This window comes from Ranitomeya variabilis, chromosome 1, assembly GCF_051348905.1.
Source record: "Ranitomeya variabilis isolate aRanVar5 chromosome 1, aRanVar5.hap1, whole genome shotgun sequence".
Classification (NCBI taxonomy): Eukaryota; Metazoa; Chordata; class Amphibia; order Anura; family Dendrobatidae; genus Ranitomeya; species Ranitomeya variabilis.
This window is the reverse complement of record NC_135232.1, coordinates 345,533,446-345,548,114: the sequence shown is the minus strand read 5'-3', so window position 1 is coordinate 345,548,114 and position 14,669 is coordinate 345,533,446. Positions and strand designations below refer to the sequence as shown.

General features: G+C 44.7%; 1 protein-coding gene across 9 annotated transcripts in view; it reads left to right on the top strand.

Annotated features, from left to right (window-relative positions):
* Positions 1–9,067, top strand: part of CDC14B (cell division cycle 14B) — a 107,623-nt gene extending 98,556 nt beyond the window's left edge. For 3 of the 9 annotated variants that reach the window (XM_077299719.1, XM_077299732.1, XM_077299744.1), the window contains 3 exons: positions 2,890–2,997; positions 4,775–4,834; positions 5,162–9,067. In XM_077299719.1, coding sequence (XP_077155834.1) covers positions 2,890–2,997; positions 4,775–4,834; positions 5,162–5,198 — 205 coding nt within the window. In that variant the 3' untranslated portion in view covers positions 5,199–9,067. Of the gene's footprint in view, positions 1–2,889; positions 2,998–4,774; positions 5,125–5,161 lie in introns of those variants that run through there. The other 6 variants (XM_077299723.1, XM_077299717.1, XM_077299734.1 and 3 more) reach the window with 6 other exon arrangements.
* The last annotated feature ends 5,602 nt before the right edge of the window (positions 9,068–14,669 follow it).

Genomic DNA, 14,669 nt, shown 5'->3' with positions numbered 1-14,669 from the left:
TAGGCTTTGAAAGCTGTCAAGCACTTATAGTAGACAATGCTTGTCTATTTAAGGGTATGTGTACACATTGCGGATTCTGCTGCGGATTTTTCTGCAGCGGATTTGGAAAATCCGCAGTGCAAAACCACTGCGGATTTTATAGCGGTTTCTTCTGCGGATTCCACTGCGGTTTTACAACTGCAGTTTCCTATTGGTGCAGGTGTAAAACCGCTGCAGAATCCGCACAAAGAATTGACGTGCTGCGGAAAATAATCCGCTGCTTTTCCGCGCGGATTTTTCCGCAGCATGTGCACAGCCGTTTTTTTTTTCCCATAGGTTTACATGGTACTGTAAACTTAAGGAAAACTGCTGCGGATCCGCAGCGTCAAATCCTCTGCGGATCCGCAGCAAAATCTGCAGCGTGTGCACATACCCTTAGTGTTCTTCCTTTGCTCAGGGAGGCCTACACTATAAGGAGCGCCTATTGTTAGTATCCATAAAAGAGGCTGGCTTCATCCGCGGTCAATGTGATGTCAGTGCTGCAGACAATAACAGACACTTGGTGCAGCAGCGGAGACTTAGCGCTGCACCTGGGGAGGGTGAATGGAAACCCACTTCTCAATTACTGTATTCCCCTATATAAAATAAAACTGCCTGTGCTCTCCTCTGGTGCCATTCCAGCGTTTTTGGTGCAGTGCCTCATGTGAAGTTTTGTCAGCGGCCGCTCCATTGTGGCTTCCTTCTGAGCAACATTTCTCACTTCTTCCGGATGTCGGTTTCCTCTGAAGAAAGTGAGAGCGACGTGGCCGATTAGTGGCCACTGAAAGGCTGCTGGGATTGCGTGACATAACCACGTCATGCAAGCCCCGCCGCCGGTTCACTGGGACAGCAGCTGAGGGGAGTGTAGGCTGTTTTTTATTTGGAGAAATCTAGTATTTGAGAAGGGTTTGTCCTAGTAGTGAAAAATCCCTATAAGCACATTTTGGGTTTTTAGTTGTGTGTTTTTGTTCTTTTTTTGTTTGTTTTTTTAAGAAACTGCATCCAGGAGTCGGGTTTTCTGAAACTGTAACCCTATTCTAAGATCACTGGTTATCCTCTGCACATGCCACCCTCAGCAGACTGACAGGGAAAACCAACAAACTGGTTGCACAGATTAAAAAATATATAAAATTTGCACAAGAATGGTCGATCAAGAATGCATTAACTGTGCGTTTAGGAGACGGGTGCATGCTGGGTATTGCAGCTTCCCATGCTTGCTCCATCACTTAAAGGGTGTCAGCAGGATTTTGCTATGGAATCTGAAGACATCATGATGTAATGGTTAAAGGGGTTGTCCTGTCCAAAGTGTTATCACTCTATGTAACTGCAGACTTATGAATCCCCCCAGTGCACGCTCTGTGCGCTGCGAGGATTCCCCAGATTCTGAGTGGGGACCGGAGGGTATGTATGCGTTATACATACTCCCAGCCAGTGGGTGTAGCCTCACTCTCCACACACTTGTATTACAGTGTTATACAAGTGTATGGAAAGCTAGGTCGTGCCCACTATCCAGGAGTATGTATAACTCATACATACCCTCCAGTTCTGGGTCAGAAACCCGTGAATCCCCTCCGCACACAGTGCGTGCGCTGCGGGGATTCATAAGTGTGCAGTCACATACAGACATAGGACAACCACTTTAAAACACAGATTTCAGCGATGCCTCTGTTATCAAGCTCCGAGGTTTTGTTTGCTTACAATGATTGTTTTAGACGTAGTAACTTATCATTGCTTTGACTGGCTGGACTGAGAGTCCTGGCCCGACACGCCCCGTCCTGTGATAGGCAGCTCACTGTCTATGTACACAGAGCCTGGTGTGGGCTGGGGCAGCTTCCTCAGCTCTGCTGTATTGATAAATCTAAAAGCTCTGATTGTGTCAGAATGGCTGCACCCAGTAATCTAAGTGATACTTCGTTTGATTCATCTTCTCTTTGCCTACATCGTGCTGCTCTCAGATGAGGTAGCAAAAACCTGCTGACAGATTCCCTTTAATCCTGCCTCTTCACTGAACTCCATTCCTACACTGCTTTTATTGTCTCTAATTTACTCACCTCGTGCTCAGACCCACTAAATAATGGAGATTTTAGATAAAAATGGATCAAGAAAGGGGAGGTGTGTGTGTAAGTATGTATGCGTATATATATATATATATATATATATATATATATATATATATATATATATATATATATATATATATATATATATATATATATATATATATATTAGACAGTAAATTTCTGACCAATCCTCTTCTCGATGTCGGGTTTCTGCTATGCATGCATTTTTCTATGTAGATGGTGTAGATTTAGGTAAGCTGAACTGCACTGCATTCCTGACAAGGCTGTTCCCCACAGAGGCCCTCTATGGGTGCTGATAATGGTAGAGAGAAATGTATCTTGCTATTGTCTCTGTGGACATCATTATTTGCAATTGTTGTTTTTTACCGCCCATGTTTGTTATAAATGCGTTTGTCGGTAATGGGGGGAGGAAACAAGTCCATATTTTATAAGAATAAGCAATTCGGTCAGTCGTACTCTGAGCGGCCCTATAAATGAGCACCTTGAATAATTGTCTATTTCCTTTGGAGCTGTTCTCTGAAAATAATTAATTTTCCATGTGATGGTCTGTATGCTAGGGACAAATGTGAACCTCGCTGCCACACTAAATTGTCATGGCTAATGTTGCGTTGCTTTTATATTTGCTCTGTACATTAGATTGACCACCATGTGATCTGTGGTTGGTAAGGAGACCACCAGACCTCCATAATCATTGCTGTGCCATGTGAATGTTACCGTATTGGTCATTACATACCCATGTGTGGATTTCGTGCAGACCACATCAATCTATCTTGTTTTGAACTCTTTCCAGAGTAATTCTGCAGTCCAGTGTGCAGAATCCCAGGTCAGAGTTATCTGAGAGTTCATGCGTTACAAAAAGGACAACCAGGTCTTCTACAGGAGGCAGCACATTGAGAGGGTAAGCCTGTACCTCCATACCCTGTATACAGTGTTTCTTAACCTATAGACTTAATTGTGGAGACCTGGTTCTTGGGCTGGATTTCTGTATACAGTCATGACGCTAGTTGTCCCAGAGCACTGATGAGGTGTGTTCTTACATGTTCTGCTATATCAGAGAAAACAGTAAGATGGACCATCTTTTGTGGTCCTGGATCCAGGGAACAGTTTCTAAAATAGTTTTATTGTTACTTTGTTTTAAATTTTGTTTAATATTTATATTGGGTGTCAAATTTGCACAGCACAACATCACAGATCAGCAGTGTGGGCTACCCTGCTCAGATCAGGGTTGTGGGCTGCCTCGCCCAGATCAGCAGTGCGGGCTTCCCCGCCCAGATCAGCAGTGCAGGGTGTCGGCTTCCCCGCCCAGATCAGCAGTGCAGGGTGCCGGCTTCCCCGCCCAGATCAGCAGTGCAGGGTGCCGGCTTCCCCGCCCAGATCAGCAGTGCAGGCTTCCCCGCCCAGATCAGCAGTGCAGGGTGCCGGCTTCCCCGCCCAGATCAGCAGTGCAGGGTGCCGGCTTCCCCGCCCAGATCAGCAGTGCAGGGTGCCGGCTTCCCCGCCCAGATCAGCAGGGCAGGGTGCGGGCTTCCCCGCCTAGGCCAGTGGTGCAGGGTACAGAGAGAATTGCTATTCATTCATTTTCAAAATATATTCCTTTAAGGGTACTCTCACAGGAGTGTGTAACATGGCCAGGTGCTATCTCATATTTTATTGTATAGCACTTGGCCCAGTCTTATACTATGGCTGGTGTCACACTTGCAACTGCAATGCGAGAAACTCGCGCCTCAATACCCGGCGCTGTCACCGGCGGTTGGGACCGGAGCGTTCATCTGCATAGAAAGACATGCAGCTGCAAACTCGGTCCCGAATGTCGGCGGCAGTGCCGGGTATTGAGGCGAGTTTCTCGCATTGCAGTTGCAAGTGTGACACCGGCCTATGCGGCAAGTTCTCCATCTTCTCCGCATCTGTGATACAATATTCTCGCGCAACAGAATCAGATCAGACCCAGATAACAACTCTGCTCATAACCTGACAGAGTTTGATCTGAATGTCATGGTCATAATCGGCTCTATTCGCTTCTCTAGCGTGAGGGTATTGAGGGAATCATCGCTCGTGTGACCCCAGCCTAAGTTTGCATGCATTTAACATCAGACATGCTGAGGTATGATCTTTATTAGGCTATAGGACTGTGCTTATAATGATCACCTGAGAAAAATGGTAAATTACAGAAATGTAATCAGTCTGCTTTAAAATTGGTAGTCATATGTGAATATTGATGTATCTGGTTTTGGCCTGAAAAAAAATCACTGAAGCTTGCAGAAATCCGACCAGGCAGGCCTGGAGGCTCTCGGTGGTGGTGCCTGGAGCCTTTATGTATTGTTAAGAAAGGTGACGGACCTAAAGAGAAGATATTGGAAACCCGTTTTCACTTAGGAGATTTCCGTATACACTAAAATTCTGAGCGGTAGATATTCTAGTGCTTCTGGATCAGCTGGTCTACCAGTATATTCCCACTGGTGCAGGACATTGGACTTCCGTAGTGTTTGGTTCTAGTTCTTGCTCACCATAAACCAGTATCGATGTCTACAGCTTGTGGTGGTGATGCCAGCCATACAGGATTGTCCTTGCTGTGCCTTATGCCTTTATCTTTAATCATTCCTCTTCTAATTCCTTTTTAACATGACGCCTCCTGCTTATTTCATTACTTGTTACCATTCTTTCTACTTTCCCCACAGCGTGATTCCTGAGCGGAAGAAAAGGATTGCTTTGCACCAAATGCGCTTAATGAAATTCTGGTACTCCCCGGGCTCTGCTGCTCTTTGCCTGCAAAATGTGCTTGACCAGCTCTTTCACTCTCATTAAAGCACCCTGTCCCCATCGCTTTGCCACTAATACAACACTCCTCGATTAATCCGCACCAATCCAATCTGTCTTGGCTGCCTTCATTATTTGTGTTTCATAGTTTGGTTTATTGTGCGTGTGGTTATACTTCTTTGTTTTGTCTTTTTGTATGTGACGTCATAATATTTTTTGATATTTTTGTTTTTATATTTTTTTTTCCCTTGTGTATATAACCACAGGATGGTTTCTTTGCCGTTAATATGAAATTTTCTATTTAACAGCCACACAGTTCCACGGGCTCGGACAGTGTTGCGGTAATTCGATCGGTGGCTAGAAAAGAGAAAGATCTGAAGAACAATAAAGAAGAAAACAAATCCTCAGTCTGCCTTTATCTCACCTTCCAAAATATCAAAAACTATTTTTGACGATGTTCCTCTGGCTCAGGTTTGCATCCTACCACGAGGAGAAGATGAAACCGGCCAGACCAGTGGCTCCAGGCCCTCTAGATCTACTATTGGTACCTGGCACTGAGGAAGTCTCGTGCATGCCGCACATGATGCCTACGTGGCATGTACATTGTGATGGCAATCCTTTCTTCAGAACTAAGCACTACTCGGTGTATAACGATGGCCTACGTTCTGTAGGACAGCTCAGTGAGAATTCACACAGTACATTCCATTGTCTTGTCAGCCACCCAATCATTTTCCTTGTTTTAAAAGGAGACCTTCCATATAAATGTGTGTGTATATATCGTATATATATATATATATATAATGTCTGATGTGTAACCTGAATATTTTATAACTCAAAGTACCAATTTTTCTCTCACAATTTAAGTTTGAGAGCAGAAGATGGCTATGCCAATTCTCCAGTTAACTGGAAACCATTTAGTTCTCGTGTAGTTTTGTATGCTGAGCTGGTCAAGAAATGACATTTTAAGAAGAGACTGGAGCTGCTTTTATTCTTCCAAACACTTTTTCTTTTTTTTTTGCATCTCCCCCCATCCCCCATAATGATTATTATTAATTATTGGATTTATTCTGAAATAATTTCTATGAAAATGATGGTTCTGAAACCTTAATTCTAAGAATGGAGTCCAGGTCTGGTGAGTGTCCCATCTACTACTATCTAAGCATTATAATATCAACTCACTTAGGGCTCGTACACACTGCTGTAATACACGGACAAAAGCTAGCTGACGTTTTGATGGATAGCACTTGTCCCTAAGTTATTCTATGGGGCCATGCATTTTTGTTTTTTTCCGCAGCTCAAACAGTCTGAGGAAAAAATTGCTATACCCTTGTGTTTGCGCCAATATTCGGATCGCACTTGTCCATGCAAGTCAATGTGTCTGTGAAAACCATTGGACTGTACTTGGATGACTCCTGAGTGCAGTACAAATTCCAAGGACTCTCAGAATGGAAAACATGGAGGTTTTTTTTTTTTTCTACATTTTCTCAGCCGAGAAAATCGGATCACACTATGTTAACACTCTGATCATCTGCCCCTAGCTTCAGCGTTGGACATTTAAACCCTGATTTATCAAAGTTTTGGCCAAATTCGGGCAAAAAAACTTCTTGAAATGGCGAAAAATGTTTGTGCAACGAAAAGCTGCTCCAAAACTTTGGTACTTTAGGCATTTGTGCGAAAGTCCCAGCCAGTTCCACCATCTTTTAGAAAAGTGGGAGCGAGCATGTTGAAACCGGTCCCAAAAAATGAATCAATCAATGCAACAAAAATGTTAGAAATTACTCCAAAACCAGATACAGGCTCGAATAGCATTTTTGTTGGCCCATGCCTCCTAATGAAGGGAGAGTTGGCGTAAAATGCAACAAATTTATTAAGACTGACATAAGAAACGTAGGGGCCTTAGTGTTCTCTTATGTCTGCTAAAAATCCCAAACAACTTTACACTCCTTAAAATTCTCCCAGAGATAAAATACAGCCGCACTTCATCGTCTATATCAAACGTCATCACCAGATGTGGGCGTTGAGGACACAATTCGGATTCATTAATGTATTACAGCTCTGTGTAACAGCCTGGTCTTATGAGGCCATGAAGGAAGGGCTCGTCTATAGAGTATAAGTGAGCAGGCTTTTTCTTCAAAATTAAATTATGCAGCATGTACATTACCATTTCCAAGGATCTTAATTGGAAATTGATCACTTGTTAAACATTAAGGCTTCACACTAGGCGTTTTTGCAGCGTGTTGCTGATGCATTTTTTAACGAATAGATATGTACTACATAGATGTGAGGGCCAAGCACACAAAATGTCTTCAATCATGGCAGCACTAGACCTTTTACATGTACTGATCGAATAGCATCAGTATCTGATCAACGAGTCCTACTGCTGCCATTACACTACTCTCTCTGCACCCTGGTCTGACTTGGGAAGCAAAGGGTCATAATTTCTGGTTTACCAATGAAGATGGTATATACCAGAAAACTCATCAATGCTTGTGGGGGAGAAAACTGATGGGTCATCCTGAAATCAAACATGCCTGACCCCTCCCCTACCTTCTACACTTGCCATCAGAGAAGAGTCTGGTGACCCTCAGACACCTTCGGCAAATGTTGACCAAATGTATATGGGCATTCTATTACATAGTAGAAGTGAAGGATCTTAAAACTAAGCTTAGATTAGGGTCCATTATCTTGAGTGAAGGACAAATGTTTCATATAAAAAGGTATGAAACTCATAATCTATCCAAACTCTGTGACAACAATAATATATGGCAAGATTGAGGGGAAAAGGGAAAAAAAAGGTGAAATGTGGTCCTGCTGTGGTGTTGATCCAGAAGAAAGCACTTTTCCTTGTCTTTGGGTTAATATTATATTGATTTAATGTAAATTGCCATGAAGCCACTCAATATATAGCTAGATACTTCAATTCCTCACCAGAATTCCATGAAATTTATGATGATAATTTCTTTGATGAGAAATTTCTGTATTAGACACTTTCTTGATAAGCCAGTTGCATCTATCAATTCTTGACGTGACTTACTGGAGCTAGAAGCAATGTCTGCACAGGATATGGACTTATGAATGAACATTCCCATAGAATATGTTATTTATATTGACCAAAGGAATGAATGTGGAAGAATCACAGTGTAAAAGCATGGACTTATCAAGCCTGCTGAATTATTATTTTTTTATGTTTTAAGATTGTAATTACAAAGTTACAACAAGTTAATGTCCTGCACATAGACGCACAATACCAAATAATTTACATATTGTGGAATTTTACATTTGTTGTATGTTCTGTTTTCCTCTTTAAATACCATAATTAAATTCCCAAAAGCGATACTCAGGGATGTGATGATGAGCTATAACAAGGTTCTGTAGCTCGCTGACCATATTAGACTAGGTTCACATTTGTTAATGGTAAAGCTGATGCCACATTCAGAGCAGTTCCATTGAGCGTGGTGCAGACCAGGAGCAGAGATGCCTGCAGTTTCTGTGGCTTGTTACGTCGGCATGTAGTCCTTTATGCGATGCTACGTGTACAGAAACGTTCACCTTTAGAAGCTTTCCTTCCATGTTGTACATATGCCACCCAATGGTGCACGGAACAATTCTTCTCTACCTACCGATATGGAATGCAGCAACATCTATCAAATGTGAGGCATATGGACACTTAAGTAGCAGCCATTAGAAATGTGCATGAAACTTTATTATGGCTCTGTACAACCTGCGGGTGCCAAACAATAACTAATCTGCACTGACTGTGCTTGTCGTTTTTTGTTTTAGGACACCTATTTAAAAAAAAAAAAAAGCAAGTGTGAACTTAGTCATATGCGCGCAGTACATATAGACATGTCTTGTATGGATGGGCATTAACCATAGTATAGCACCATTACCGATGCCCTATCCTACTCACAGATATGCGATCAGTGTGTGCCTTTTTCTGTTGACTCATTTCAGAATGTAGAACCCACGGTGTAAGCATCTTGATTTTTAGTAAATGGTACATTTGTAATGTTTTTTTAAAACTGAACCGAGCTACTGAGAGGTTAATATTTTGCAGAGGGTATTTTTGGCACAAAAAAAAATCTGTGGCAAAGATCACTGTTAATATGTTGTATAAAATCCCTGCATTACATAAGTGTTTTTATACAGCCACTCGGATAATTGTGTATATACTGGTATGTGATTCATCAGAATAAACTAATTCATCCTTTCTACCCAGAAGTTGTGTATCACTTATAGCGGTTGGTTCTACTCGCCATACAGAAATATTTTAGTTATGTACATGCGCCATTCATACTTGCATACACTTCTCAAAAATATAAAGGGAACACTAAAATCCCACATCCTAGATATCACTGAATGAAATATTCCAGTTGTAAATCTTTATTACATAGTGGAATGTGTTGAGAACCATAAAACCTAAAAATAATTAACGTAAATCACAACTAATATCCCAATGAGGCCTGGAGTTGGAATGATGCTCAAAATCAAAGTGGTAAATGAAGTTACAGGCTGATCCAACTTCAGTGGAAATGCCTCAAGACAAGGAAATGATGCTCAGTAGTGTGTGTGGCCTCCACGTGCCTGTATGACCTCCCTACAACGCCTGGGCATGCTCCTGATGAGGCGGCGGATGGTCTGAGGGATCTCCTCTCAGACCTGGACTAAAGCATCCCCCAACTCTGGGACAGTCTGTGGTGCTGTAACGAATGGAGACGGAGGCACAGAAGTTGAAGTTCACATTCGTTTTTATTTAGGTTAAATGTGGAACCTCGGGACCACGGTCCGGGGGGCTCCGAAGGGGGCGTGACTACATGAGCCCCAGACACCCGTGGTAAGTCCCCTCGAACAGGGACAGAGTGGGAAGCCTGAGGGACACGGGTGCTACCTCCAGTTAGACCCCGAACTCATGGCAGCTGTCCCAGCGGGACAATCCGACAAGCAGGGTTAGCTGGAGACGTGGAGCTAACCAGGTGATACCGGGTGTACGGGTTGAAGCTGGTTCCAATGGTACTGGCGTTATCCGGAGATAATGATGGCAGATTGGCAGGATGAGACGGGATTGCGTAGATAGAGCAGTCGTCGTCCAGGATAGCCGGGTAACTGGTAGCTGATGATCTGTGGAAACAGTATAAGCAGAGTGCTAGCGAAAGCACTTCAGAAACAGGAGCACATGCAGACAGGAACCGGAAGTAAGCAACAGTGAATACTTGTTGCTCCGGCGCCCTCCTTATGGTGGAGGAGCTAGAAATAGCAATGAATAACATGCCATTGGCCAGAAGCATATTTTTAAAAATGCGCGCTGTCTCTTTAAGAGACCGGGAACGAGCGCACGCGTGCCCTAAGCACTCTGCCCGAGAACCTGCTGGCAGCACGCCAGGAAGCAGGAGAGGTAGGAGGGAGAGAAGCCGCATCCTGACAACGTGGAGCCAGCACAGAGCGGGAGTCCCGACGAGGACCCCGCAAAGGTACAGAGACTGGACCGGGTGTAACAGTATCCCCCTCTTTACGCCCCTTCTTTTTCAAGCCTGTGTAGAATCTTCAGAAGAAGAGGAGCCCGGATATTGTCTTTAGGCTCCCATGACCTCTCTTCAGGACCAAAGCCCCTCCAATCCACCAGATAATAGATCTTACCCCTTACTCTCTTAGTGGTCAAGATATTCTCTACCTCAAAAACATCCTCCTCACTGACGGGGATCAGGAGTGGAACCCCAGTCTTTAAAGAAGAAGCTCAAAACTACTGGTTTGAGAAGGGAAACCTGAAAAGAGTTAGGCACACGTAAAGAAGGAGGTAATTTCAATTTGTATGAAACTGCATTAATTTGTTTCAAAACTTCAAATGGACTGATGAATCGGGGACCCAGTTTGTATGAAGGCATCTTCAGATGGATATACCTGGAAAAAAGCCACACCTTATCTCCAGGCCGAAAGATTGGAGCGTCCAGACGACTCTTGTCTGCATGCCTCTTCATACGTTGTGAGGCTGTCTCCAAGGCGACACTTGTGTCACTCCATATCTTCGAGAATTCCCCAGTAAAGGTGTCAGCTGCAGGAACCCCTGAAGACCCGGAGATGGGAAGAGGAATTCCAGGTTGGAGTCCAAACACAATCTGAAAAAGAGATTTTCCGGAAGATTCACTTGATTATTGTACAAAAATTCTGCCCAAGGCAGCAGCTTAGTCCAGTCATCATGATGTACATTGACGAAGTGACGCAGGAATCCCGTCAGGATTTGATTGGTCCTCTCTACTTGCCCAGTGGATTGAGGATGGTATGCAGAAGAGAAATCCAATTTCACTTGCACAGATTTACAAACTGCTCTCCAAAACTTGGAGGTGAACTGGACACCCCTGTCAGACACAATGTGGAGAGGAAATCCATGAAGACGGAAAATGTGCTGTATAAAATGGTCAGCGAGCTCAGAAGCAGACGGAAGACCAGGCAGCGGAACGAAATGAGCCATCTTCGAGAACTGATCCACCACTACCCAGATGACAGAACAGCCAGAAGAAACGGGAAGATCAGTAATGAAATCCATCGCGATGTGCTGCCAGGGAACAGACGGAACAGAAAGAGGTAATAACTGCCCGGAGGGCAGATGCTTAGCAGTCTTGTAGCGGGCACACGAAGGACAGGCAGCAACGTATTCCTGGATATCTTTGCCCATGGTGTGCCACCAGTAGTAACGAGAAATGAGTTGCAGAGTTTTCCTCTAACCGGCCAACTTAGAAGAGTGACCCCAGCAGAGAACTCGAATCTTGTCAGAACTACATACAAGAGTCTTACCCCGGAGGAAGGCGAGATTAACTGCAGCCACGGACACAAATTTAGACGGCTCAATGATGTGTTGCGGTTCTTCCTCGGAGTCGAGAGGCAGCAACGCTCTAGAGAGTGCATCAGCTTTAACGTTCTTATTAGCTGGATGAAAATGAAGAACAAAATTAAATCGAGCAAAAAATAAGGCCCAGAGAGCCTGGCGAGGATTCAGTCTTTGAGCGGACTGAAGATAAGCGAGGTTTTTATGATCAGTGAAGATGACAACCTGATGAACAGCTCCGTCAAGGAGATGCCACCACTCCTGCAGGGCCAACTTGATTGCCAACAATTCACGATCTCCTACAGAATAATTTCTTTCTGAAGTGCAAAAAACCTTAGAGAAAAAACCACAAGTAACCATCCGACCAGTAGACGACTTCTGGGTGAGAACAGCTCCAGCACCTCTAGAAGAAGTGTCTACCTCAAGAAAAAATTGTTGATCAGAATGTGGACGATGGAGAACAGGTGCGGAAGAAAAGGCCTGTTTTAGAGAAACAAAAGCCTCCTCCGCCTCAGGAGTCCATTCCTTGGCGTTCGTACCTTTCCGGATCAAGGCCGAGATGGGAGCCACTCGGGTGGAAAAATGTGGAATAAACAAACGGTAATAGTTGGCGAACCCCAGGAAGCGTTGTATGGCTTTCAGGCCGGATGGACGAGGCCATTTTATGATAGCGGATACCTTCTCCGGGTCCATCTTTAAACCTGTGGACGAAACTATGTATCCAAGGAAAGGCACAGAGGCTTGTTCAAAGAGACACTTTTCAAATTTAGCATAAAGTCTGTTCTCCATGAGTCTTTGTAAGACTAAGAGAGAAGATCAGGATGTCGTCCAGATAAACAACACACGAATAAAGCAGATCTCTGAAAATATCATTAACAAATTCCTGAAAAACTGCAGGTGCATTGCTTAGACCGAACAGCATTACCAGGTATTCGTAGTGTCCATCCCGGGTGTTAAAGGTGGTTTTCCACTCATCTCCCTCTCGAATGCGTATCAGGTTGTAGGCTCTTCTAAGGTCCAATTTGGTAAAAATTTTAGAACCCCTAAGACGGTCAAACAACTCAGAAATTAGTGGCAACGGATACCTGTTCTTTACCGTAATCTGATTCAGCCCCCGGTAATCTATACAAGGCCATAGACAACCATCTTTTTTTCTTCACGAAGAAGAATCCTGCTCCAGCTGGTGAGGATGACTTCCGGATAAATCCCCTAGCCAGGTTCTCCTGGATGTACTCAGACATGGAGTGAGTCTCTGCTTGAGAAAGAGGATAAATTCGCCCTCGAGGAGATGTTCTGGGGAGCAGATCAATGGGGCAATCATACAACCTGTGTGGAGGTAATTTCTCTGCCTCCTTTTTCCCAAAGACATCAGCGAAGAACCAGTAAAAAGGCGGTAGACCCAACAGAGCAGTAGTGGGCTGGACTGGAGGAAAGACAGGACGGATGGGAATGATACACCGATCCAAGCAGGAGTCTCCAGCGCAGAACCTCTCCCGTCTTCCAATTTAAGACTGGTTCATGTATCCGAAACCAAGGTAGACCTAAAAGCAGGGGGTGAGACGAATCTGGCAACACACAGAAGTGGATTCTTTCTGAATGCATTGAACCTACCCAGAGTTCCAAAGGCTCAGTCTGGAACCGAACAGACTCGGACAGAGGTTTACCATCCACGAATGTCACCTGTAACGGCTCCGGAAGACGCTGGACAGGAATCTGATATCGATCCACCAACGCCTGCTGAATGAGATTTCCGGCAGCTCCGGAATCCAAGTGACTTTAGCATTCTGAAAATTTTACCTTGCCAAAGACCACGGAGACAGTTATTTGCAGAGAAGGAGAGAGATGATCCTTACCTAGGGTAGCCTCTCCTACAGACCCTAGGCACTGGAGTTTCCTGACTTCTTTGGACAAGTGTGGATATAATGCTTGGAACTGCCACAATAGAAAGCTCCCCTCTAGACACCGTGCCTCCTGGCGGCAGTTGCCCAAGCTTACACGATCCACCTCCATAGCCATAGGTGAGGGAGACAAAGTTGTAGTCGTGGATTTAGGAGTATTAAAACCTTGAAGATAGAACCACTTTTCACGTAGATCAATCCGAATTGGTAGGGAAATCAGGTCATCCAGAATTGTAGGTATGTCCCGTCCCACCAGCTCATCCTTTATTCTTCTTGAAAGACCCTGCCAGAAGGTAGCTACCAAGGCTTCGTTGTTCCAGGATAGTTGAGACGATAGGGTACGACACTGCACTGCATACTGAGCCACTGTAAGATCCTCCTGTTGTAGTCGAAGAGCTGAAGCTGTCGACGTAGCACGACCGGGTTCATCGGAGGTCCTGCGATATGCCTCTAGAAAGGACTGAAGATTAGTAACCACAGGATCCATTCTCTCCCACCGCTGATTCAACCAGGCAAGAGCCTCTCCATCTAGGTGAGATGTGATGAAGCCCACCTTGGCCCGATCAGAAGCAAACATATGGCCCAGGAGTTCAAAGTGCAACGCACACTGGTTAATGAACCCCCGACACTGAACGGGATCGCCACGGACGCGGGTGGGAGCAGGCAGGTGAGGGCCTTTACTTGCAGTACAGCTAGATACCTGGATACCAGAAGCAGAGACAGGTGCAGTCGAAGCGACCAGGGTGTCCATGCGGACACGTGCAGAAAAGACATGATCTTGTCCTGTTAGCCCTTCAGATGGGTAACTTCTTGACATTGCTCCGGCCATGGAACCCGCTGGATCCCAGACTCTACCGGCCGTGGAGCTATCTGTAACGAATGGAAACGGAGGCACAGAAGTTGAAGTTCACATTCGTTTTTATTTAGGTTAAATGTGGAACCTTGGGACCATGGTCTGGGGGGCTCCGAAGGGGCTTGACTACGTGAGCCCCAGACACCGGTGGTAAGTCCCTCGAACAGAGACAGTGGGAAGCCTGGGGGACATGGGTGCTACCTCCAGTTAGACCCCGAAATCGTGGCAGCTGTCCCAGCAGGACAATC